Here is a 24,091-nt window from a genome sequence, read left to right on the forward strand (position 1 = left end):
ATATGTATCATGAACCAAATAGGTATATGGGTGCTGACCACACATCATTATCATGGTGTCTTTTGTTTGAGCCGTGTTTGCACTGACGAATATAAGGACAAGACTAAGGTAAATCAGTTTTTACGTGTTGAATTTTTATTTAACCTGTTCCGTTTAACCTTGAGTGGAACAATAATAAGGGAGGAAAGTGTAATTGCCGAATGTATTCCTCATATACTAAGGTGACCGGTGGGTGGTAGCTCGTGTAGTGAAGTGTAGTGTAATATACCTAAATATCGAATATTATTTACCTGTTTCACTTTCACCCTCCTAGTCTATATTTGCTTCGTTCCAATTATCATTTTATGTATTTTACAAGTCAGTATTTACAGAGGGGCCCAGTTTTCTGGCCAGTATAATTGAGGGGATAAGCAAAGCACAACAGTGGTCTAACCCACATTTTTAAAAATTGAGAAAAATCAAGTTAAACTTAAACACACACAGACAGACACACACACACACACACACACACACACACACACACACATATATATATATATATATATATATATATATATATATATACAATGTATGACACATTCAAACCACTTGTGGTTGCTTTAGGTATATTGTACAAAAAGCACATGTGTTTAACTTTAACTTGATTTTTCTCCATTTTTAAAAAATGAGGGTTAGACCACTGTTGCGCTCACCCCCCTCAATTAAATTAGGCATGTATGAACCAAATTGTAATAGCTAGTAATTAAATGAAACATTACAAGATACTGAGCATATGAGAGTAAAATGAAGATATATTTCTCTTATTAACAAATTGCTTTTCTAAAATCTTGTGTGATTATTGATTATGTATTTGGCGGATGCATATGACTTTATTAAACAACTTTATTTCCTTATATATTGTAGGAAATGGAGTAAAGCTTTGACCAAAGCCTCCAAGCAACATGGAAGGCCTTCCTTATTAACAGTACTATGGTGTGCATTTGGGCGTCGTTTTATGGGCTTAGGTTGCATAATGTGTTTTAACGAGATAGTTGTCAGGTAAGATACAAGCCTGGAAGCTGTAACTAGATAAATCCTAGATTATATTTTGTACAATATATTATATTAGACCATAGCGTACATAACGAACAAGTGTTAATACTTTGGTAAATAGTACAAGAAATCAAATTTTCTTTATATTTAAGAGCCCTCATCCCATCGAAATAAAAATACCGCTAATTTTACACTAATTATGTGATATCTAAATAGATAAAATATAATTGAAATGTGGAACAAGATCGCCCTAGACAATATTATTTTGCGTGAGGTACCGTTATCACAAGTCACCTAGTGGCTTTCCGTTTTCAGCCGTTTAGAAACGCTGAATGTACATGTCTCTCTTGAATGTACATGTCTCTCTTGAATGTACAAAGTTATATATGACGGAGAGTCTGTCTTGAATAGAAAACTGAAAGTAATATTATGTGTTCTGAACATCTGCTCTTCACTTAATAACCATTAGAAAGTGTTCAATTAAAATTTAGGATGGAGATTTGAAAATTAATGAACTTGAAAGAAAGTTCTAGGTGATATAAAATACAGAGTAGAATACAAGTGAAAATAGAACCGGAGAAAGATATATACAATAGAATAGAAAATTTTTATTGACATTAAATCTGTATGCAGACAATAGAGAACGTCAAATGAAAATATACACGCAAATTCTCTTTTTACCTATACCAATACTATTATCTTCCTCAAACTCCTTAACATTATAATAGGGTATTATCTGTCAGGAAAGTAAATGTACACCTATTTTTCAGTCTGGCATTCCTGCGCTCCATCCGTGGAGAGTATGAGAATTAAATCAATCAAATATTTACTGAGGGGCAAAAAGAAAAGTTTGATCTGAATAAGACATTGCAGAGGGGCGCAAGCTCTGAATACGAATACTGCATTGTGTAAATAAAGGACGACACCGAAAGAGAAAGCCAGAAACAGCTGTTAAACTTAGAAAAAAGAGTAAAAATTGTCGAAGTGGGAACATAAAACACAAATACAACAAATACGCCGACAGCTACACGCTCACCATGCCATGATCTTGGTGTAGTGGTTGAGGTGCTGGATTACAAATACAAAGGTCGTCAGTTCGAATCCCCGTCAAGGACATTTTTAAAAATTTTTGTTGATAATATACACAGCTCATGAGAGGGTAAAAGAGGTCGTATTTAGTTTTTCGTAGCAATTATTATTGGTAATGTTTAGTACTGATAATACTTTTTGTCTTAGCGTATTGCTTTTATTCTTTTCTTCATTTCGAAAGAGAAGAATATCCGAACAAATGCCACCAAAATTTCTCTTCTTTTGAATGTAAACACCATTTGCGATTAGTGAAGAATAAAAATTGAAAGTTCCGAAGTAGCTGCAAAAAGTAAAAAGAAAAACATGGAAGTGGACCATACTCATGGTTACTAAAAATACAATTTCTACATGAATTACACCTCCCGACCACGTTTTTATGTTAGCAAATAAGAGGCTTGTGTTTAGGATAGGCTGGTCAATACGTTTTGCAAAGGAGCCCGGTTTAGCTCTGACGCACCACAGGTGCGAGAAGGGAGCAAAACACTTTTTCTCTCTCCCTGTGTGTGTCTATTTATCTATCTAGCTGTATATATATATAACGCTATTTGCGAATGCCATAACCATCCTAATTTTCAGCGGATTGAGACGAAACTTTGCACAAATATTAATTGTTGAAATATCTTGATGAGTTCGTTAACCAGGATAATCAGATGAAAATGTTCAAAATGGCGGCCCTTCAAACTCTTAAAAAGTTCCAAGGGAACCAAATTTCGCCCATAAATAGGTATTCAGAAAGTTTTAATAACTTTTCATCTTTTACTGAAATATTTGTGTGTATGGACTTATCCTCTTTTATTGAAATATTGGACCCGATTAATCGCCTAAAGAAGGTTCACGCCCTTTCGCTACGGTCAGGCTTTTTTTCTTTTTCTTTTTCTTTTTCTTTCTTTTCTTTTCTTTTTTTTTTGCAGGAAGGGGGTTATTTTCGTATCGGAACAAGATGATTATTAGTGATGATATGGAATTACACATTGAAAGTGAAGTAACTTGTGAAACGTGGTATTTGAAAGAATAATATAATAAATGTGCTTTCCTCTAACACAGAGAACTGTAAATCATGTATTTCAAGTTCGGTAGCATGAATGGCGAGGAGTGTTATTTGATTTGCTTTTTAGTAACACATTGCAATGCAAATAATGTAGGCAACATTAGTGGTAAATAATTAATAATAATAATAATAATAATAATAATAATAATAATAATAATAATAATAACAACAATAATAATAATAATAATAATAATAATACATATTGTTTGTGGCAAGGCAATATCTTCCTCAATTCTTCTTCAAACGTAATGATTGTAACGCCATATCTCCCTTACAAACAAAATATTAGCAATTTATATCGAGAGAACGGGAAATTGTATAGTGATGGGAGCAAACGTTGGACAGTATGCACTCATAGTACTCAGAAAAATAAGCGATTTCAATGCAAAATGAACGAAGAGTCATTGTCATGGGGAGTCATGGGGCCACGACAGAGCCCTCTTTAGGCAAAATGTCGATAACATATCGAGAGAACAGGAGGTGATAGCGGGATGGGACCAACGTTGGCCACCGTGGACCCATAAGGCACATCGAAAAAAATCGGGGACGTACGCCAGCAAGCCTTACTTATTTCCACGTAATAATATAAAATTATATTGTCGAAATAAACACACGAGTTAGCTACTAATATTTCATATTATTATTATTATTATTATCGACAGCGTTTTTTCATTACGTGAGCATGTTTGACATGAAACCAAAGAGAAGATCCATCATTCGTAGAAAGAATAAGAATAGCCAGTTACTTTAACTGTGAACGACGGCGAAAAATACGAAAAGAGTGACTACCTGTACCGAAAAGGAACAATACTTTGTCTCAAATGGATAAAAAATCAAGCCAAGATAGATTCGAATTCGCATGGGCGACGTTGAGAAGCCAGTGCTTTGTCCACTTTTTTTAACTGACTCACCGAACGTGTTTTAGTAACTTACTTATTGCTAATTTTACTTGCTTCACTCGTTTAACTTGCTTTTTCTAATAACTTATAACGACAGGGACACGAACACAGAAACATCGAGAACAGTTAAAAATCATAGATTTTCTCCCGCCGGGAATCGAACCCAGGACACCATACACCAAAGGTGCACATGCTAGCCACTAGACCAGCAGGGAGGGCATAGCTCAGTCTCTGTGTCGTTAGGGATTACGATCACTGTATTGCCAGCTCACTTCTGTAGGTTGTATACTATGATCACGTTTCTTCTTTGCTGGAAGAGTTAAACCTACATTCTATGTAAGACATGAGGTATTTAGACCTACATGCTCTTCACATAATGTAATATTCTTTCCAAATGTCACGTTTCTGCTTGTAATGATATGATCTGAGCGATAATTAGCTCCTAGCTTTTAATGTTCTACGAGATAATAATAATTATTATTAGTTTATTATTATTACTATTATTATTCCTGAAGATTTGATAGTTCAAGTATTGAAACATCCGAGTATTCATATATCTGAATATAATAAAACGTATGTTATCGCTGATCAATCGCCATCAAAATTCCTAAAGTTAAAAAAAAGAAAGAAAGAAAGAAAAAAGAAATTACAACGTGCATTCGCACAAGCATCTCGACCACTGAACCGCGATCGCTACGCGGTAAACGATTCGTTTTTAGTCTCGTTACGTTAGGTTTCTTTGTCTCCGCTTGCAAACTTGTATATTATAGATTCTTCGGTTGAAAATGTCTTTCGTATTTCTTTTATGATGTCGGCAAAGTTTACATTAATAACTTGAGTTGTTCCTAAACCGTTGGTTCACAAGTTTTCGGAAGCGGAACTTTTACTCTCCGGATTTCGGAAAATTATGGAATTCAGTTAAACTCCCTAATTCAGATGAATTCCGGAACTCGGGAAGAATCCGGAATTTAGAAAATTTCGGAATTGAGAAAAACTCCGAATTTCGAAAAAAATCCGGATTTTTTCGAATTCCGGAATGTTAACGAAATCAGAAATGTCTAAATTCCGGATTTTTCCGAATTCCGGAATTATTCCAAAATGGGAATTTTCCGAATTCCGGAATTTGTCCGGGTTTACTTTCGGGAGTCCGGAAAGTAATAATTCCGGAATTGGCTATCCTTAGTTTATACACAACCTTTCAGAACACTAAGCTACTAGCTGTCTACAAACAAACAAGTAATGCAAAGCATTTTGTATCCTGCAATACGTCATGTATTAAAATCCGACAGCAGTTTCAGTATCTAACCAGAAATTGCATGTATCTAGTTACTGGAAGCTGAGGTATGAAGAATTGTATTGTGTCTTATACAACCCTGCAAACCACCGAATATCTAAACGGCTTTCGTTAAATCCAAGTTGTAGTATTCACAGTTACATCCATTTGTGTCTATATGATCGTGTTACTAAAGCTTACTATATTATAGCGTCAGTAAGTCTTTCTCTGCTCTCCCGTAAAGTTGTGATACGATCTACTACAGAATAAAGAACCAATTATCAATTTAACCAAGTTGTTATATTACTACACATCTGCTTCCGCCTCTGTCAACTCTAGTCGATCTCGTTGACGCGACATATTTGCTTTTTTATACTCCTTTCTTCGTTTACTGAAATAAACAGTAACTATTCTGAAATATACTACTGCGCATGCCTCGTAGATAAATATTTCTGATGCCAATAGTTTCCATGTTGTCCAAGGAATGTTCTTTTTTCTTATTCCCAGCTTGATCCTTTTATTACATTATATGAAGAGCATGTAGGCAGAGATGGAGTGGGTCAGTGGGTCGGTGGGTCAGTGGGTCAAGTGGGTCAAGTTTTCTGAGTGGGTCAGTTGGTCGTGGGTCAACAGCATGTGACCCACTGTGACCCCCCACCCACCATGACCCACTGTGACCCACCACCCACCGTGACCCACCATGACCCACTGCAACCCACCACCCACCGTTACCCACTGCGACCACCACCCACTGCGATCCACCGACTTAGTATGATCTACCGACCCTATTTGCTCACTGCATTGCAGACAGCATCTTCTGAAGACTTTAAATTTGTCTCCGTTTTACTTTCAACACCTTCATTTCCCTCCCTTTTCCACTTGTTTCTGTCTACATACCTGAGTTGAGTATATCTAACCAAGTGAAAAAAGAACTTCAGGCACTTTTGGATATTGATATTTTTAATAGTAATAATAGCAATTGGACTTACACTACAACTTGGCTTTCGAGACTTGAGTTTTTAGAGCTAACTACTGGAAAAAATACATTTGTGAATCACTGTAATATATAAATTATTATATAAAAATTGAAAGTAACTGTGTGTGCCTGATCATCACGGTCAAATTGCAAAGTCAAATGAAATTACTTTTGGTATACAGTTAGGCCTTAATCCTAATTGGATTTGGGGCCGCGGTGGCTCAGTTGTAGAGCGTTCACCTCTGGTGCTTGGGGTCCCGGGTTCAAACCCTGCTCCCGCCAAGTGAACTTTGTGGTGGACAAACACCGTGTGCGTGGGTTTTCTCGGGGTTCTCCCGTTTCCTCCCACTTTCTTCATTCCACCCTTTCATTCATCACTCATCATCACCGTCTCCTTTAGCCTAACCGGCATAATCGTGGAACGTAAAACTCAAATATTTCATTTCATTTCATTTCCAAATTGGGTTGTTATATTGCTTTTATAATGCATAATATCCTAAGGAGGTAGTGAAGATCCGAATTTTTGCGAAAAAACAATGAGTATCTCGCAAGCCGTTAAACTTACGGAGCTGAAATTCAGTGTATTAACTCTTTATTGAAAATAAACAGAATGTGTCCTAGCATTTTTAAAATTCTCCTTTATGTGGGGGGGGGGGGACTTTCTATATATGGAAAATTGGTAGTGAGTTGGTTTGTAAAAATGATCGAAAACGATCGATGATATTTAAGAAAAAAAAATCAGAAACAAAAAATACAGTGCTTGGCTTCATATATCCATTGCTTTCTGCTATAATAATTGCTGAAGCTTATGTTTATTATATGGAGCGCTTACAGCACAGGCCAATCAACCCATAAAGTTGTGAGAAAAATAGGCATAAAATTTGTACTGTAAGCTTAATTACACGGAAATTTTGAAGTTTGGATTGTACGCATAATTTATGGAAAATTTTACACTCTTTTTCCCTTTACGTTAGTCTACTTACTTTGATTTGGAACTTTGAAATTTCATCCTTTTTGGCACTGAAAAGTATTGATAATTCAACAAAAATAATTATACTATGATAATTTAATTGAAATTCATCGTAATTTGACACATGGCAAACAACAGTGTGGTAATTGTAGTTGAAGCAGGAGGGAAATTCCCATTCACCTCTGAACACTTTCCAGGAACCTCGTTCCCTTTCGCTTTCTAGACGGGGGAGGGAACTTGGTAATGGCATCAAACCTTCATGTGTTATTACAAAAATTAAATTTATAGACAAATAAGAAATCATCAGTTTATCGGGCTTTAATTCATAATTTATTCACAATATTCCCTATCAAAGGCGTGGTAGATGAAGTTTCTTTTCTACATGGGTCGACATTGCCAAATGACATGGTCGATATGGAAAAAATGTTGTATGGTGATAGAGAGATGATACTTCTTGCTGAGTACTTCAAACCTGACCAAGAAAAATCGTTATCAGACTTAAGTCTAACAAGTAGATTGTCGATGAGAAGTTGCAGAAATCGGGTAGAAGTATTATCAATTTCCACGGCAGAGTGCGAACGGGGATTTCCCCTTATGAATTTACAGATGACTGATATTAGAAATAGACTAAGTGCTCAAACATTGTCTAACTTGTTGTTCATCAATGTTAATGGCCCACCGCTAGACATGCTCAAAGTAGACGAGCTAGTTATTTCTTGGCTGAATGATGGACATCATTCCACTGCGGATGATTTACAGTCAAAAAGTTACCAACAGGAAATAAGTCCGATTTCAGATTTGTTTTAAGGTGGAAAATTACGAGTTATGGAAAAAGTGTACTTGTATTACTAATGGCTTATTTGTGTTATTCAACTTTGTACCTAATTTTTAGTAAGCCTCTTCTTTGTTTTAGGTAAACTACTTTGAATAAATATTCATAATAATTGCAATTATGCATATTTGTAAGTTAAATTTAACGTGGTGTTTTAGTGATTACACAAATTACAATTATGAGCATACTTTATGGAAATGCTCTCACATAGGGTACCCGTGCACCTTTATACTCTATGAACAACTGATTTTTCAAGACTTTTGTGAGAAAAATACTGTGAACTGAGAAACCATAACCTTTTCCATATTGTACAGGGATATTTTCCTGCGAATAGAAGTTTCTATTGAAATGCGTTCAAAAATTAACACTTGCAAGAATACTCTCTTAGTACAAGTATATTTTAGGCACACACTAATTTCCCCCCACCTCGAACTGTTTCAATTTCCTCACTGACCAACACGTTACCATTTTATATCGTAAATGTCAGATCCACCGTTATTGTAACAGAGTGGTGTTTGAGCGATTGACTAGAAATTCAAACTCCGATTAGTGACAATTTCACAGTCTTGTTTTATTACAAGTGTAAACTCTTTAGTCAGTTCAGAAGAGTCCGTGGATCGTGTTCAGAGTTGATGAAGATGGATTTTGGTGAGTCAGAGTAGGTCAAAGTGGATGACAGTGGTTCATGGTGGGTGGTGGGTCAAAGTGGGTCACCGTGGGTGGTGGTCACAGTGGGTCAACGTTGGTGGTGGGTCATGGTGGGTGGTGAGTCAGTGGGTCACGGTGGGTGGTGGGTCATGTTGGGTCGTGGGTCAGAGTGGGTCATGGTGGGTGGTGGGCCGTGGGTCAGTGGGTCGTGGGTCAAGTTTTCATTGACCCACGCCAACCCTGCATGTAGGTCTAAATACCTCATGTCTTACATAGAATGTAGGCTTAACTCTTCCAGCAAAGAAGAAACATGTGATCATAGTATACAACCCATAGAAATGATAGCTGGCAATACAGTGATCGTAATCCCTAACGACACAGAGACTGAGCTATGCCCTCCCTGCTGGTCTAGTGGCTAGCACGTGCGCCTTTGGTGTATGGTGTCCCGGGTTCGATTCCCGGCGGGAGAAAATCTATGATTTTTAACTGTTCTCGATGTTTCTGTGTTCGTGTCCCTGTCGTTATAAGTTATTAGAAAAAGCAAGTTAAACGAGTGAAGCAAGTAAAATTAGCAATAAGTAAGTTACTAAAACACGTTCGGTGAGTCAGTTAAAAAAAAGTGGACAAAGCACTGGCTTTTCAACGCCGCCCATGCGAATTCGAATCTATCTAGGCTTGATTTTTTATCCATTTGAGACAAAGTATTGCTCCTTTTCGGTACAGGTAGTCACTCTTTTCGTATTTTTCGCCGTCGTTCACAGTTAAAGTAACTGGCTATTCTTATTCTTTCTACGAATGATGGATCTTCTCTTTGGTTTCATGTCAAACATGCTCACGTAATGAAAAGACGCTGTCGATAATAATAATAATAATAATAATAATAATAATAATAATAATAATAATAATAATAATAATAATAATAATAATATGAAATATTAGTAGCTAACTCGTGTGTTTATTTCGACAATATAATTTTATATTATTACGTGGAAATAAGTAAGGCTTGCTGGCTTCCGTCCCCGATTTTTTTCGATGTGCCTTATGGGTCCACGGTGTCCAATGTTGGTCCCATCCCACTATCACCTCCTGTTCTCTCGATATAAGTTATCGACATTTTGCCTAAAGAGGGCTCTGCCGTGGCCCCATGACTCCCCATGACAATGACTCTTCGTTCATTTTGCATTGAAATCGCTTATTTTTCTGAGTACTATGTGTGCATACTGTCCAACGTTGCTCCCATCACTATACAATTTCTCGTTCTCTCGATATAAATTGCTAATATTTTGTTTGTAAGGGAGATATGGAGTTACAATCATTACGTTTGAAGAAGAATTGAGGAAGATATTGCCTTGCCACAAACAACACTTATATTATTATTATTATTATTATTATTATTATTATTATTATTATTATTATTATTATTGCTTTACTTACCACTAATGTTGCCTACCTTTATTTGCATTGCAATGTGTTACTAAAAAGCAAATCAAACAACACTCATCGCTATTCACGCTCCCGAACTCGAAATACATGATGCCCGGATTCGATTCCCGGCGGGAGCTCATGTGGTTTGGATTCCACGTTAATCAATAGGTCCACGTCTCATATAGTCTCGCTGCTGAAAAGGGACGTTAAACTCAAAATCAACTCAACTCAACTCGAATTACATGATTTACAGTTTTCTGTGTTAGAGGAAAGCACATTTATTATATTATTCTCAAATACCACGTTTCACAAGTTACTTCACTTTCAATGTGTAATTTCATATCATCACTAACAATCATCTTGTTCCGATACGAAAATAACCCCCTCCTGCAAAAAAAAGAAAAGAAAAGAAAGAAAAAGAAAAAGAAAAAGAAAAAAAGCCTGACCGTAGCGAAAGGGCGTGAACCTTCTTTAGGCGATTAATCGGGTCCAATATTTCAATAAAAGAGGATAAGTCCATGCACACAAATATTTCAGTAAAAAAGTTATTCAAACTTTCTGGATACCTATTTATGGGCGAAATTTGGTTCCTTTGGAACTTTTAAAGAGTTTGAAGGGCCGCCATTTTGAACATTTTTATCTGACTATTCTGGTTAACAAACGCACCAAGATATTTCAACAATTAATGTTTCTGCCAAGGTTCGTCTCAATCCGCTGAAAATTAGGGTGGTTATGGCATTTACAAATAGCGTTATATATATACAGATAGATAGATAAATAGACACACAGAGGGAGAGAGGAAAAGTGTTTTGCTCCCTTCTCGCACCTGTGGTGCGTCAGAGCTAAACCGGGCCCCTTTGTAAAACGTATTGACCTGCCTAACCTAAACACAAGCCTCTTACTTGCTAACGTAGAAATGTGGTCGGGAGGTGTAAGGCATGTAGAAATTGTATTTTTAGTAACCATGAGTATGGTCCACTTCCATGTTTTTCTTTTTACTTTTTGCAGCTACTTCGGAACTTTCAATTTTTATTCTTCACTAATCGCAAATGGCGTTTACATTCAAAAGAAGAGAAATTTTGGTGGCATTTGTTCGGATATTCTTCTCTTTCGAAATGAAGAAAAGAATAAAAGCAATACGCTAAGACAAAAAGTATTATCAGTACTAAACATTACCAATAATAATTGCTACGAAAAACTAAATACGACCTCTTTTACCCTCTCATGAGCTGTATGTATTATCAACAAAAATTTTTAAAAATGTCCTTGACGGGGATTCGAACTGACGACCTTTGCATTTGTAATCCAGCACCTTAACCACTACACCAAAATCATTGCATGGTGAACGTTTAGTTATCGGCGTATTTGTTGTATTTGTGTTTTATGTTCTCACTTCGACAATTTTTACTCTTTTCTCTAAGTTTAACAGCTGTTTCTGGCTTTCTCTTTCGGTGTCGTCCTTTATTTACGCTATGCAGTATTCGTATTCAGAGCTTGTGTCCCTCTGCAATGTCTTATTCAGATTAAACTTTTCTTTTTGCCCCTCAGTAAATATTTGATTGATTTAATTCTCATACTCTCCACGGATGGAGCTCAGGAATGCCAGAGTCGAAAAATAGGTGTACATTTACTTTCCTGACAGATAATACAGCATCAAATCAATCATACACTTTATTTTTAAACTGACTAATCGGCAAATTTTACGTGTGTATTGGTAACCTCTTCATGAATTTTATACCTTGTATTGTATAGTTATTTTTTATTTTTGATAGTCTGCTATACAATATATAAACTTGTTTATGGGTGAATATCTTGTCTACGCTACGTATCTAACATATTTTGTTTTTTCATATACTAAGACCTTACATATATATATATATATATATATATATATATATATATATATATATATATATATATATATATATATATATATATATTTATATATATATATAAAATTAAGAACAGTCATAATTTTCAACTTACAGAACAAAGGTTTACAGTGTTCTTCACATGATGCACTGATTATTCTAAGTACGGCCACGGTGGCTCAGTGGTAGAGCGTTCACCTCTGGTACTAGGTGTCTCGGGTTCAATCCCTGCTTCCGCTAAGTGAACTTTGTGCGTGGGTTTTCTCGGGGTTCTCCCACTTTCTTTATTCCATCGTTTCATTCATCTCTCATCATCACTGTCTCCTTTAGCCTAACCGGCATAACGGTGCGACGTAAAACTCAAAAATTTCATTTCATTTTTTCATTTATGAAGTTACTGTTACCCCAAAATAATATTCCATATTCTATGGTACTTTTTTTTCACGTTTGCATATCCAAAATGATACCAAGAAATTTTACATTCTTCGATGCTACCGCACACTCGTTTAATGAAATTATTTGTGTAGTAGTTTTATTTTCACTAAGAAGAAATCCGTTTGCCTTAAATCATCCCTTGGTTTCTATAAAGGTTTCCACATTCAATATCATTAGTTCTGTAGATTGTTGCTGATGTTTAGCAAGGTGGTCTCATCAGCATAAAGAAAGGGTTTACCTGAGATATTCAGTGGTAAACCATTTATTATTAATATAAACAATAAAGGTCCCAGTACAGAATCTTGAGGAACCCCGTGCTTTATTGGAATGCTATCCGATTTCGTTCCATTGACATTAACAATCTGAGTACGAGCTTTTAGTTATGTTTTAACAAAGTTTAGACTTTTACCTTGAAAACCATAACACCTCAATTTTCATAATAGTATATTATGTTCTACGCAGTCAAAAGCCTTGTTGAAATCACAGAACGTGGCCAATGCGAAACCCTTATTTTCAAATACTTCATGTATACAGTTTAAATTATCAATGGCATCTTTTGTTGAGCTACCTTCTCTAAAGCCAAACTGTCAATGACTAAGCATTTTGTGTTCATTAAGATACTTGTTCCTTTAAAATTATTTTTTATAATTTTAGAAAAAAAATGGAAACTAGTGATATTAATCGATAATTTGCTGGACTGTCTCCCTTTTTAAAGATTGGTACTACCTTGCTTAGTTTTAAAACCTCCGGAAAATTTCCTTTACACAAACATTTATTAATACAAACTGTTAGCTGCTCAGCAATGTAGTTAATTACCGTTTTTATAATCTTATTCGATAGATCGTACATATCTTTACCATTTGATGGTTTAATCTATTTACTATGCGTATGATATCCTGTGTTACCAGTTTACAATCAAATATGTACGGAAATTTAATAAGTTTATCATTATTTCCATACCTATTGGATCCTATTTTGTCAATACTATTTTTCATTATTTCAATAGAGTTCATAAAATATTTAATTAACTCATCAGGTGCGATAATCACTTTCTCTATCGTATTACCTTTTGCTGTTTAATTTATTAATTTTAAAGAAATTTGATATTTATTGTTTGAATTTTCAATATTCATTTGGTTATATTTCTTTTTCTCTTGTAATAGAACCATTCTGTATTTTACGTATAGTAGTATAATTACTTTAGTATAGTAGTATTATACTAACGAACACTGCAGAAGCTGTCAGCGGTTCCAGAACTAAATTTAGATACTGGTAAGATCTTGATCTTACATAAATAATACAATGTGTTTGTTTGTCTTTTATGTTTCAACTTTTCCTCTTCGCTATTTCAAATAATAATTATTCAATACAAATTTATTATAATCAAAGAAATCAGTAGAAACGCCCTTCCAGACTGCAGACCATAGGGGTCTATACAATTCCAATCAAAAGTTTTTGAACACCCCTAATTCGAGTGAGAGAGTATCTTCTGTGAACCTACTATTTTGCACGAGAACTCCGCAGCCGTATGTCAGATATACTCCTGTCTAAATCAGAGGCGCAAATCTGTCTTCAACATTGGGGGGTGGGGTGGGGTAAGGCCGTTTTTTTTTTTTTTTTTTTTAGCGATGTTCAAAATATCTATGAAGTTGAAAACCAATGCTGTGGAGGATCAGGAAAGCAGAGTTGTCTTCAACATTGGGAGGCGAGCAGATTTTAGGCTTATTCTAGGGGAACATCAATTTCATCTCAGTATTCCTAGCAATCGGACACAAATCCTTACATTTCTCCCCCAAAACACATTTCAAATCGGATTATTGGGGACGGGGACAGTCCCGCAGTTCCAAGATTGGAGGGGACATATCCCCTCATCCCCCCTGGATTTGCGCCAGTGGTCTAAATCATCAAGTTTGACGACAGTTGGCTAGGTACCTAAGAGATACAGTAGATGATATATCTAATTATTATTATTATTCCTAAAATAAACACACACACACACACACAAAAATAATTTCGAATATATATTGCACAAATAAACAAAATGGTGGAAGATGATATTACACATTATTTTTGTTTGAAAGGTATAGACATACAGCGTCAATGCAGTGTAAGAAATTTAAAAGGAAAAGTTTTATATTCTTTCTAGTTATTTAAACGTTGTTGATATGCTAACGTTTTTAAGTCAAAAATAGCGTTGGGAATGAGTTTACGATGGTTTCATAGGCCCAATTATTGCTCGTTGAAATACCAATGATGAACACTAGCTATACATGTGTGCTCCCACTGAGCGACAACTGAGCACAGAATGACATATACAGCAGGGTTGCCACACTCGAGACTAGCGATGATGTCAAACGCGGGTCTGAATTATGCCAAATTTTTGTAAATTATGCCAGATTTTCAAATTATCTTTCCTAACTAATTTTAAAGACCCGCCCGTACTTATCTTCATTATTTCAATGAAGTGTTTCACCTGTATTCATGTACAAAGCTAATATGACGCTGTCAGGAATGATAATGAAATAAATTGGTAAATGGCACATTATAGAGAAGGAAGGTCGAATTTATATTTTATGAATGGATAACATTTTAAGAAATATATACACAACATGCCGCTTCCGACACAGGCCTGAAGCATTTTTTTTTTTTTTTTTTTTTTTAGTGTATTACTAGCTGCCCCCTGACGTTTATATCCCTCCCCTCTCAAGTTGTAAATTGAAAGGGACAGAAATATCCCAGATAACCAAACATTCAGGTTTCAGTTGACAGTAATAAAACTATGGGTAAGTAAATATGATTTGTAGTGTCACGTTTTGCTATTTTTGAACATTCTCTCAATTCAACAATAAATTACCCCGCGGAAATACTGACTGGTCTGATTGTTCCAACTATCGCTTCAACTAAGAAGAATAATTCCCGACGGTCCTTGAACCATCTAAATCTTAGTACTTTTTCTGTTCATCAGAGGGAAGAATGAAATTATGCTAGATTTGGCCAAGATGCTAAAGTCAAGATGCTAGATGCTAAATGCATGAGAATTATGCTAGAACTAGCACCAAGATGCTAGATATGGCTTCACTGATATACAGGCCGTCGCAAACACTTTTCGAAATATAATGCTTTTGGCTTTTTAAACGCTAACATATCAACAATGTATAAAGAACTGCAAGATACGCAAAATTTAATCTTTCTTTCAATTTTCTGACTCTGCATTATTATGTGTATATCTTTTAAACCAAATGAAAAGATTGCCTTCCACATTTTTTCAAAACTAGGCAATATCTAAATTAAATTATTCTTTTTGGTTTCAATTTTAAGAACAATAATTAAACATGTCATCTCCAGTATCTCTCAGATCTCGATTCAACTGTCAACCAATTGTATGTTTTACACACGATGGTTCTAGGTTTACAGTAGATGTTCAAAAGAGCCTGGGGTGTTCAAAAGCTTTTAATCGGTTGTGTGTCATGGCTCTCTCAGTATCCCCTTTTGCCAAAGGTTGAGCATCAGTTTCAGAAAAATTCGTACTTCAATTCCACGGGGTTAAAACTGAAAATTACTTTTGAAAATATGCTATCTTTTACTGTAGTATTAAATTATTTTGTTGAATGAAGTCACTAGTACGCGTGTAAATGTTAGAAATCAATATGTTAAAAGAGAATACACATTATTTCACTATTTCCTTTGTGTGTTTGGAGGAATGTGATTTAGAAACAGCTTAGAAAGTACCACTAGTAAAACAACAAGAATTCTTAGATATGAGGAAGTCATTAAATTACTCCCCATAACTACTTAAATCTATTCTATTTTCAGTCTTGGGAGAGCATATTTGATTATTTGTCTTGTTGAATATTTAGAAACAACGTCAACGAAAGCAAGTTTCTTTGGGGGAGGTTATCCTTATTTCATTGGAATTATTGCGGCAACGCTTATTCATATAATTCTGTATCACCATTGCAAGACAGGATTTTATCATATTGGAATGAAAGTGAGAATGGCTTGTTTCTCACTAGTATACAGAAAGGTATGTTCTGAGAGTTAAACTTACTTAAAACAACCACCATTTTATTTACTGTGTGTTTAGGTACGTTCCAAAAACAAATATTGTATTATGTTCCTTTTATATTTTGCTGTTGTCAGCGCACTAGTTGCTCTTTCTTTTGGGTAAGCATTAAGAAATGATTATTTTTAAACTGTTAGGAGCTATAACTAAATGTACCATAATAAGCTATAATATACAAAATGAAGAAAGCAGAAGATAGGAATGCATTATTTTGGATCAGCTATTGGCAGGAGAATGTACCAAGTAATTTACCTTCCTCTTTCTGACATTATGCAGACTGGACAAATCTTTAATTGCTGATAATAATCCTTAACTTTCTACTATGTTTTATCATCGCGCAACCAAAGTGAGCAATTCCTCAGTATTACTTGACGGTGCGACTCAACTCTTGATGAATTCTGAATTCGGCAGCTTTAAGCTTTAAGTCAATTGAAGCATTAAAGTATTTTTTGTCCCTCTCTCTCTGAAGATGGGTGAATTAAGGCAAACCGATAGAAAAACAGTGCTAGTCTGTTTGTGAGTAGGGTTGCCATTCGTTCCGGAAAATCCGGGACCATCACGAGATCTGCGTCCCGGCGTCCCGAAGATATTTCTCGGGACGCCTAAATGTCCTGGATTTCAGCGAAGAAGAAAGGAAGGGAATATTACAATTTGCTTTTCCCCCTACAGCATTAGGTATATAATATTATTCTCTTCAACTTCTGAGTATGACAATTCAAAAGTTGAAGAAAAAAAACTTCAATACATAAAATATGGATTTAATTAAGTTCGCGATTTAACTACTTTCACATTGAACGAAGCATTCGTGAGAGTTATTGAGTTGTTAGTTTGTTAAAAATAATAGAAATAAAGGAAAAGTTCAACGAAAAAAGTTCTTTGAAGATAACAAACATAGCCAGAACATATTGCCAATTAATTAACCATTCTAAAGAAACACATACAACACGAACAGACAAAACGTGTGAAAGAAAACATACCTTAAATGAGTTAAAACAAACTCTGAAAGCCAAGAAACATAACAGATCCTAAAAAAAAAAAAAAAAAGAAATTGCTTACTAGGGGGAAGAGGTAAATCATCTGTTTATGTTTACGTAACTAGGGAGGAGAAGGTATACTAAAATGACTAAAAATGTGATTACGTAATACTTGAAAAACTCTATCTAATGGAAGAAAGTAAATTAGTACTTAACACTTCGTTTCATTTTAAGCATTTCAAAGATCCTCGTAATTTAGTAGCGTCCCGGATTTTCATTTTTGAAATATGGCAACCCTATTTGTAAGTAATCATAGAACACTGTCACAACCAATGATTTAACTTAAGGTTGGAATGTCAATGCTATAACTGACTTCAAGCCGCCAAATATAGAACTTCATCAAGAATTGACTCACGAGGAAACCCGAAGTAACATTGAGATATATTAGTCCAGTAAAGATAGGATTGAGAAAGGAACAAATTAGTAACAAGCTGAAAATTGATATGGAAATAGGGGGATGTGTTAGGAATAACATACTAAAAGTCCCCTAAAATCCCACTGTAGCTTTTCCCGCAATTTTGAGAAATGTCCGCCATCTTTAGACGACGACAAGGAATTTATGGAAATCGTCACCCTTTATGTTTATTCCTCTAGCCACCGTTCTAATTATCACAAAACCATGAATCATATATGGTTGGAAACCTTGAAAGACAGAAAATCTAAGTAAATAACATATATGCCCATCGTGCTAAATTTCTAGAAGAAGAGGAAGAAGAAAACAGCTTTTTTATTTAAAAAAGATATATTTCAGAAATCATTAGAAGTTTGCAACACTGACAGTTATTGCACACCAACGAAACACCACCAATAGATGTTCTTGATATTTATCTCAATCATAGCCAACAATGACACAAATCGGTGCAATACAAGCCGAGAAAAAAATATAAATTATGTTACTTTCTGTCCTCTTTGTACAAAAGTGCACAAGGAGACATACACTTTCACGGTTCTAGTCACATTCTTCTATCACATAGGACCATATATATCATTGGAAATCTTAAGAAACGTAAATTTGAACGAGGTAACACTTATACTAATCAAACCCAATTTGTGGAAGAAGCACAAAACCCAAAATTTCGGGACAAAACGTGATTTTCGTATAAATTCTTTAAAACTTGCAACACTGACAATTATCGTATGTTAACAAAACTCAGCCACCGTTTTCACTATCATCATTATTAATTTACTCTTAAAATGGCCAACGTTTTTCCCAATGGAGTAAGCTTTTATGATACATAGTTTTACATCAATTAAATATAACACAAAAATTATTTATTGACAGCATTAGAAAGTAGCAGAAATTGGTAGTCTCCTATTCATAGGAAAATCGCAATTCACACACTTAAAATCACTCTCAACTACAATAGTCGTTTGAATGTAATTTTTTAAAAAATGTCTTGTTTACAACTAGAATGCAATTTTCCTCCTAGTATTATTCAAATCAACTTATTATTTACATTAGACGTTAGTATGCACTTTGAGAACATTTTTGTAACTAGTTCTTTCGGACTTATTTTATTAAAAATCAATGAGGTTATCATTATCTCCTTCATCTCCATGGTTTTCATCTAGGGATATGCGCGAGACGAGTCGAGACAGAATTTTCCTGACAAAATTCGAGTCGAGACAGCTCTTCCAATAGAAAGACATACATTTTTCGAGTCAAGACATCATTTATATAACACATTTTCGAGACGAGACAGCCTCAAATCTTGCCTCGTGCGCATCCCTAGTTTCATCATTTGATTTTGCATTCACACATCCAATTCCTCGACCATGACATAAATTAGAGTACACAATTCCTGGTTTCCGTCAAGCGTACATACTTTCACAGCCCTTTTTACAGTTACAGGATATTACACGGAGCGGGTTCCTTGGTCATTCTTGCTGGTACGAGAATACCTCCTAATGTTGTCCATTCATATTCAGTCGCTCGCATATCATTGACCAATACCTGAGCTCAAAATCGTACACTGTCAGAGAATGAATGGAATATACCACTTTTAACGTACACACGCCTTTCGGATTTAATCATTGAAGATATAAGATACCTTCGTGTTCTGAATATCCGAAATGAAATCCACCTTCTGTACGATGTAACATGGATGATTCTCAAGTGGTTGAAGACACCAACTTGCCCGAATTGGAATGGATTTATGCAGCTGGTGACAAGCAACAACCATAAGTACCAAGTATATTAAATAGTAATTCAACCTTTTATCAAGCTTCAGCCAATAAACATGGATGCTGTATACTCGGCGCTTATGTTTGTCAGCAAAGAATGTGCAGGAAATAAGCAAAAAAGCGTGTTTAGTCACGTTGGATCAACCTTTCTACTCTAAAACATGTGACATTGTAGCAGCATGTAGAAATTCTGTTGAATTACCGTCAGTGGTTGTTAGACTTGGGGGTTTTCCACACCATAATGTCATTTATGGAAACAGTTGTATATATAATGAAAGGTAGTGGCATTGAAGAACTTTGGTCTTGTGTGTATGCTAGTAACTCCATACCACAGATAAAGACAGGCCATTCTTATTGTTCGTGCTTTGCGAGCTCATTTTTTTAAAAACAGTTTTATATATACTGTTTAATTAATCAATCAGACGCCACTGAGGACTTTGTGCGTCAGTTGCGAGATGTTTGTATTCCTATGATGACTGAAGAAGATATCGATACTGATGTAGTTGTTCAACATTCAAATGTAGTCAATCAAGATTGCAAATGACCTGAAGTTATTCACTGACGCTGCTGCAGAAACAAGCAGTACCTCTAAGTTATTCTCTGTACTTTCAGCTTGTAGAAATTATGCGTCTTTTAATTCGAAAGAACTGGAGACTTGAATCTTCATCTTCACTGCATGTGAGAAATGTTACCATACTACTATGCAGCTGGGTATCTTTTGTATGCCAAATACGCACATCTGTACTTACAAGAAATCTTGCGATTGGAGGATGAAATGGATCTTCATGAGTTCCAGCTATTTACAGGAGACGGTTACTTCACTATTCGTAGAAAAGATATATTTTGGAGTGGTACATGGTCTGATATGACGATTGAGCAGGTTTTAGCGAGAGCAATGAAAAGCAGCGGTGGACTGACCCATGGGAGAGGCATGACTGAAAAGATAATATCTAGGTATGTGTCAAGTATGCCAGCAGCGTGCCACTTACGAGAATGTATTGAAAAATTATTAAACAAAGATAGGCAAGAACTTCACACTGGTCGGCATGTGGACCTGTACCAAAGCAGTCAATCGAGTGATATATTACATCTAAAGAAATTCTTGCGTTGGTTTTACCAGCATTCTCCATTCCCTTCATATCCGGAGCTCGCGTCCCTAAGCACTGGAATGGTAGGTACTGAAATGGTCAACTGATAAATCTAAGGAAATCGGATTGGCTGCTATGGAAGGAATGTTTGGACGGACTTTTGGAAATATGAAACTTAAACAAAAAGATAGTCATCCCACTATCCGTAATTCACAATGTATGCGTATCCGTGATGAGCTACTGGCTGTAAACACCATACTTCAACTGAATCATATGAGTAGAAGTCCGAAAAAGAACTCCAGTAGTGTTTTGCTTACGAGCTTGCACCCTATTCACTTTCTCTCTTCACAGAAATGACCATGAGAAAAACGAAAAAGTCCGCTTTGTACGACATGTTTGAATATCGGACAAATTTTAAAACTCAAATTGAAAACGCTGTGTACGTTATAGAAGGAGGCTGTCTGACTACATCATGTTGTTTGGCCACAACATGGAACATACCTTGACGTGCACAACTCGTATGTGTCCTATGTACTCACAAACTCAGGAACAAAAGCAACAATTATTTTTTTTATGGGTATTGCACTGAAAACTGTACAAAAGCCGCTGAGCGGGAGCAACGTGAGTCAAAGGTTCAATCAGCTTTGTTAATATTCACAAATGAAACATTATTAACAAAAAAAGATAAATTCTTAGGTAATTTCAAAAGTAAGGATTGTTTCGCCCGTGAGTTGATGTTCATTTGACACAAGCTGGAATTCAAACTCAGCAAGCAAGAAGTGATGCTGACGCACTTATAGCTAAAACTGCTGTAGCCAAGTCTTTAAATCCTTCTAGGCACGTCGTGATAATAGGCGAGGATGTTGACATTTTAATCATTTTGCTTGAACAAGGTAATAATCAGTACATCACATTTCGAAAGCCTGGACGTGGACAAGACGTGAGTAAAGAATTTAGTACTAACAATAAGAAGTTGTAAGATACACAGACAAATATAGTAACTGTTTTGTTCAGCCACCATGCTTTAACTAGATGCGACACATCATGTGGTTTGTATCGACAGGGACAGCCATTGTGATTACTTCATAAACGGGAAGATTTATGCCGATCACTTGACGTTTTGAACCATGATAATGCTAGTGTACAATCTATGAAACTGGCACATCATTTCTAGTAACACACTACGATTCTCCAGCAACAGTAACCTTACTGGATGAATTCCAGTATCATTCATACATCCTTGCAGTAAGTCGCTCCCCATTCAGAACGAAATACAATTGGCAAAATTGCCACCCACCAGTGATGCTGCGAAACACCACATCATCAGGTTCAATTGTACCGTGGAAATGATTTGCGACCGACTGAATATGGAAGGACAACATTAGGAGATATTCTCGCACCAGCAAGAATGACCAAGGAACCCGCTCCGTGTAATATCCTGTAACTGTAAAAAGGGCTGTGAAAGTATGTACGGTTGTCGAAAAGCAGGAATTGTGTGCTCTAATTTATGTCAGTGTCGAGGAATTGGATGTGTGAATGCAAAATCAAATGATGAAAACCATGGAGATGAACGAGATAATGATAACCTCATTGATTTCTAATAAAATAAGTCCGAATGGACTAGTTACAAAAATGTTCTTAAAGTGCATATTAATGTCTAATGTAAATAATAAGTTGATTTGAATAATACTAGGAGGAAAATTGCATTCTAGTTATAAACAAGACATTTTTTAAAAAATACATTCAAATGACTATTGTAGTTGAGAGTGATTTTAAGTGTGTGAATTACGATTTTCCTATGAATAGGAGACTACCAATTTCTGCTACTTTCTAATGCTGTCAATAAATAATTTTTGTGTTATATTTAAGTGATGTAAAACTATGTATCATAAAAGCTTACTCCATTGGGAAAAACGTTGGCCATTTTAAGAGTAAATTAATAATGATGATAGTGAAAACGGTGGCTGAGTTTTGTTAACATACGATAATTGTCAGTGTTGCAAGTTTTAAAGAATTTATTACGAAAATTACGTTTTATCCCGAAATTTTGAGTTTTGCGCTTCTTCCACAAATTGGGCTTGATTAGTATAAGTGTTACCTCGTTCAAATTTACGTTTCTTAAGATTTCCAATGATATAATTATATGGTCCTATGTGATAGAAGAATGTGACTAGAACCGTGAAAGTGTATGTCTCCTTATGCACTTTTGTACAAAGAGGACAGAAAGTAACATAAGTTATATTTTTTTCTCGGCTTGTATTGCACCGATTTGTGTTATTGTTGGCTATGATTGAGATAAATATCAAGGACATCTATTGGTGGTGTTTCGTTGGTGTGCAATAACTGTCAGTGTTGCAAACTTTCTGATTTCTGATGATTTCTGAAATATATCTTTTTTAAATAAAAAAGCTGTTTTCTTCTTCCTCTTCTTCTAGAAATTTAGCACGATGGGCATATATGTTATTTACTTAGATTTTCTGTCTTTCAAGGTTTCCAACCATATATGATTCATGGCTTTGTGATAATTAGAACGGTGGCTAGAGGAATAAACATAAAGGGTGACGATTTCCGTAAATTTCTTGTCGTCGTCTAAAGATGGCGGACATTTTTCAAAATTGCGAGAAAAGTTACAGTGGATTTTAGGGGACTTTTAGTATGTTATTCCTAACACATCCCCGTACTTCCATATCAATTTTCAGCTTGTTACTAATTTGTTCCTTTCTTGGCAGAAAAATGGGCTGTCTTTACTGGACTATATGCCATACAATAATATCTCTGTCGCTGTCTTGGCTGTAAGTCATTTACGATCCTGAAGGGTCGTAGAAGGTTAAAGGTTATCAGCAAAATGTGCTTAATGTCAGAAAGAAAACGTGGATTGTTTACTACATTCCCCTGTCAAGCGACATCATTCTAACAACAACAACTCCAGATGTCCCCTTAACAAAGCAGGCTCAAAAATTTATAGAATGATTGTGAATAATTCTGAAATGGATTGCAGTAAATATCTTACTTTTTGTAGTGCTATAATTTAATGTTCTGTTATTATATTGCAATGTGTAATGAAGAACTAATATTAGTTTATATGTAACTTGATTTTAAATTCAGTATGTTATATTTCCCTTCCAATAAAATAATAGCAGATGTCTCATTTTAGTTGACAATATAATTATGGTACGATTCAATAAATTATTATACAGAAAGGACTATAAAAATAAAAATTAAAT

The 24,091-nt window shown here is 35.4% G+C and overlaps 1 protein-coding gene across 3 annotated transcripts in view; it reads left to right on the plus strand.

Moving 5' to 3' along the window:
- Positions 1-24,091, plus strand: part of LOC145693400 (putative multidrug resistance-associated protein lethal(2)03659) — a 309,144-nt gene that overhangs the window by 74,342 nt on the left and 210,711 nt on the right. For all 3 annotated transcript variants that reach the window (XM_081769366.1, XM_081769367.1, XM_081769368.1), the window contains exons 4-5: positions 904-1,038; positions 16,312-16,522. In XM_081769366.1, the coding sequence (XP_081625492.1) occupies positions 904-1,038; positions 16,312-16,522 (346 nt within the window). The remainder of the gene's footprint in view (positions 1-903; positions 1,039-16,311; positions 16,523-24,091) is intronic.

The sequence above is a fragment of the Thermobia domestica genome, chromosome 8 (genome assembly GCF_964235325.1).
Source record: "Thermobia domestica chromosome 8, izTheDome1.hap1.1, whole genome shotgun sequence".
Taxonomy (NCBI): domain Eukaryota; kingdom Metazoa; phylum Arthropoda; class Insecta; order Zygentoma; family Lepismatidae; genus Thermobia; species Thermobia domestica.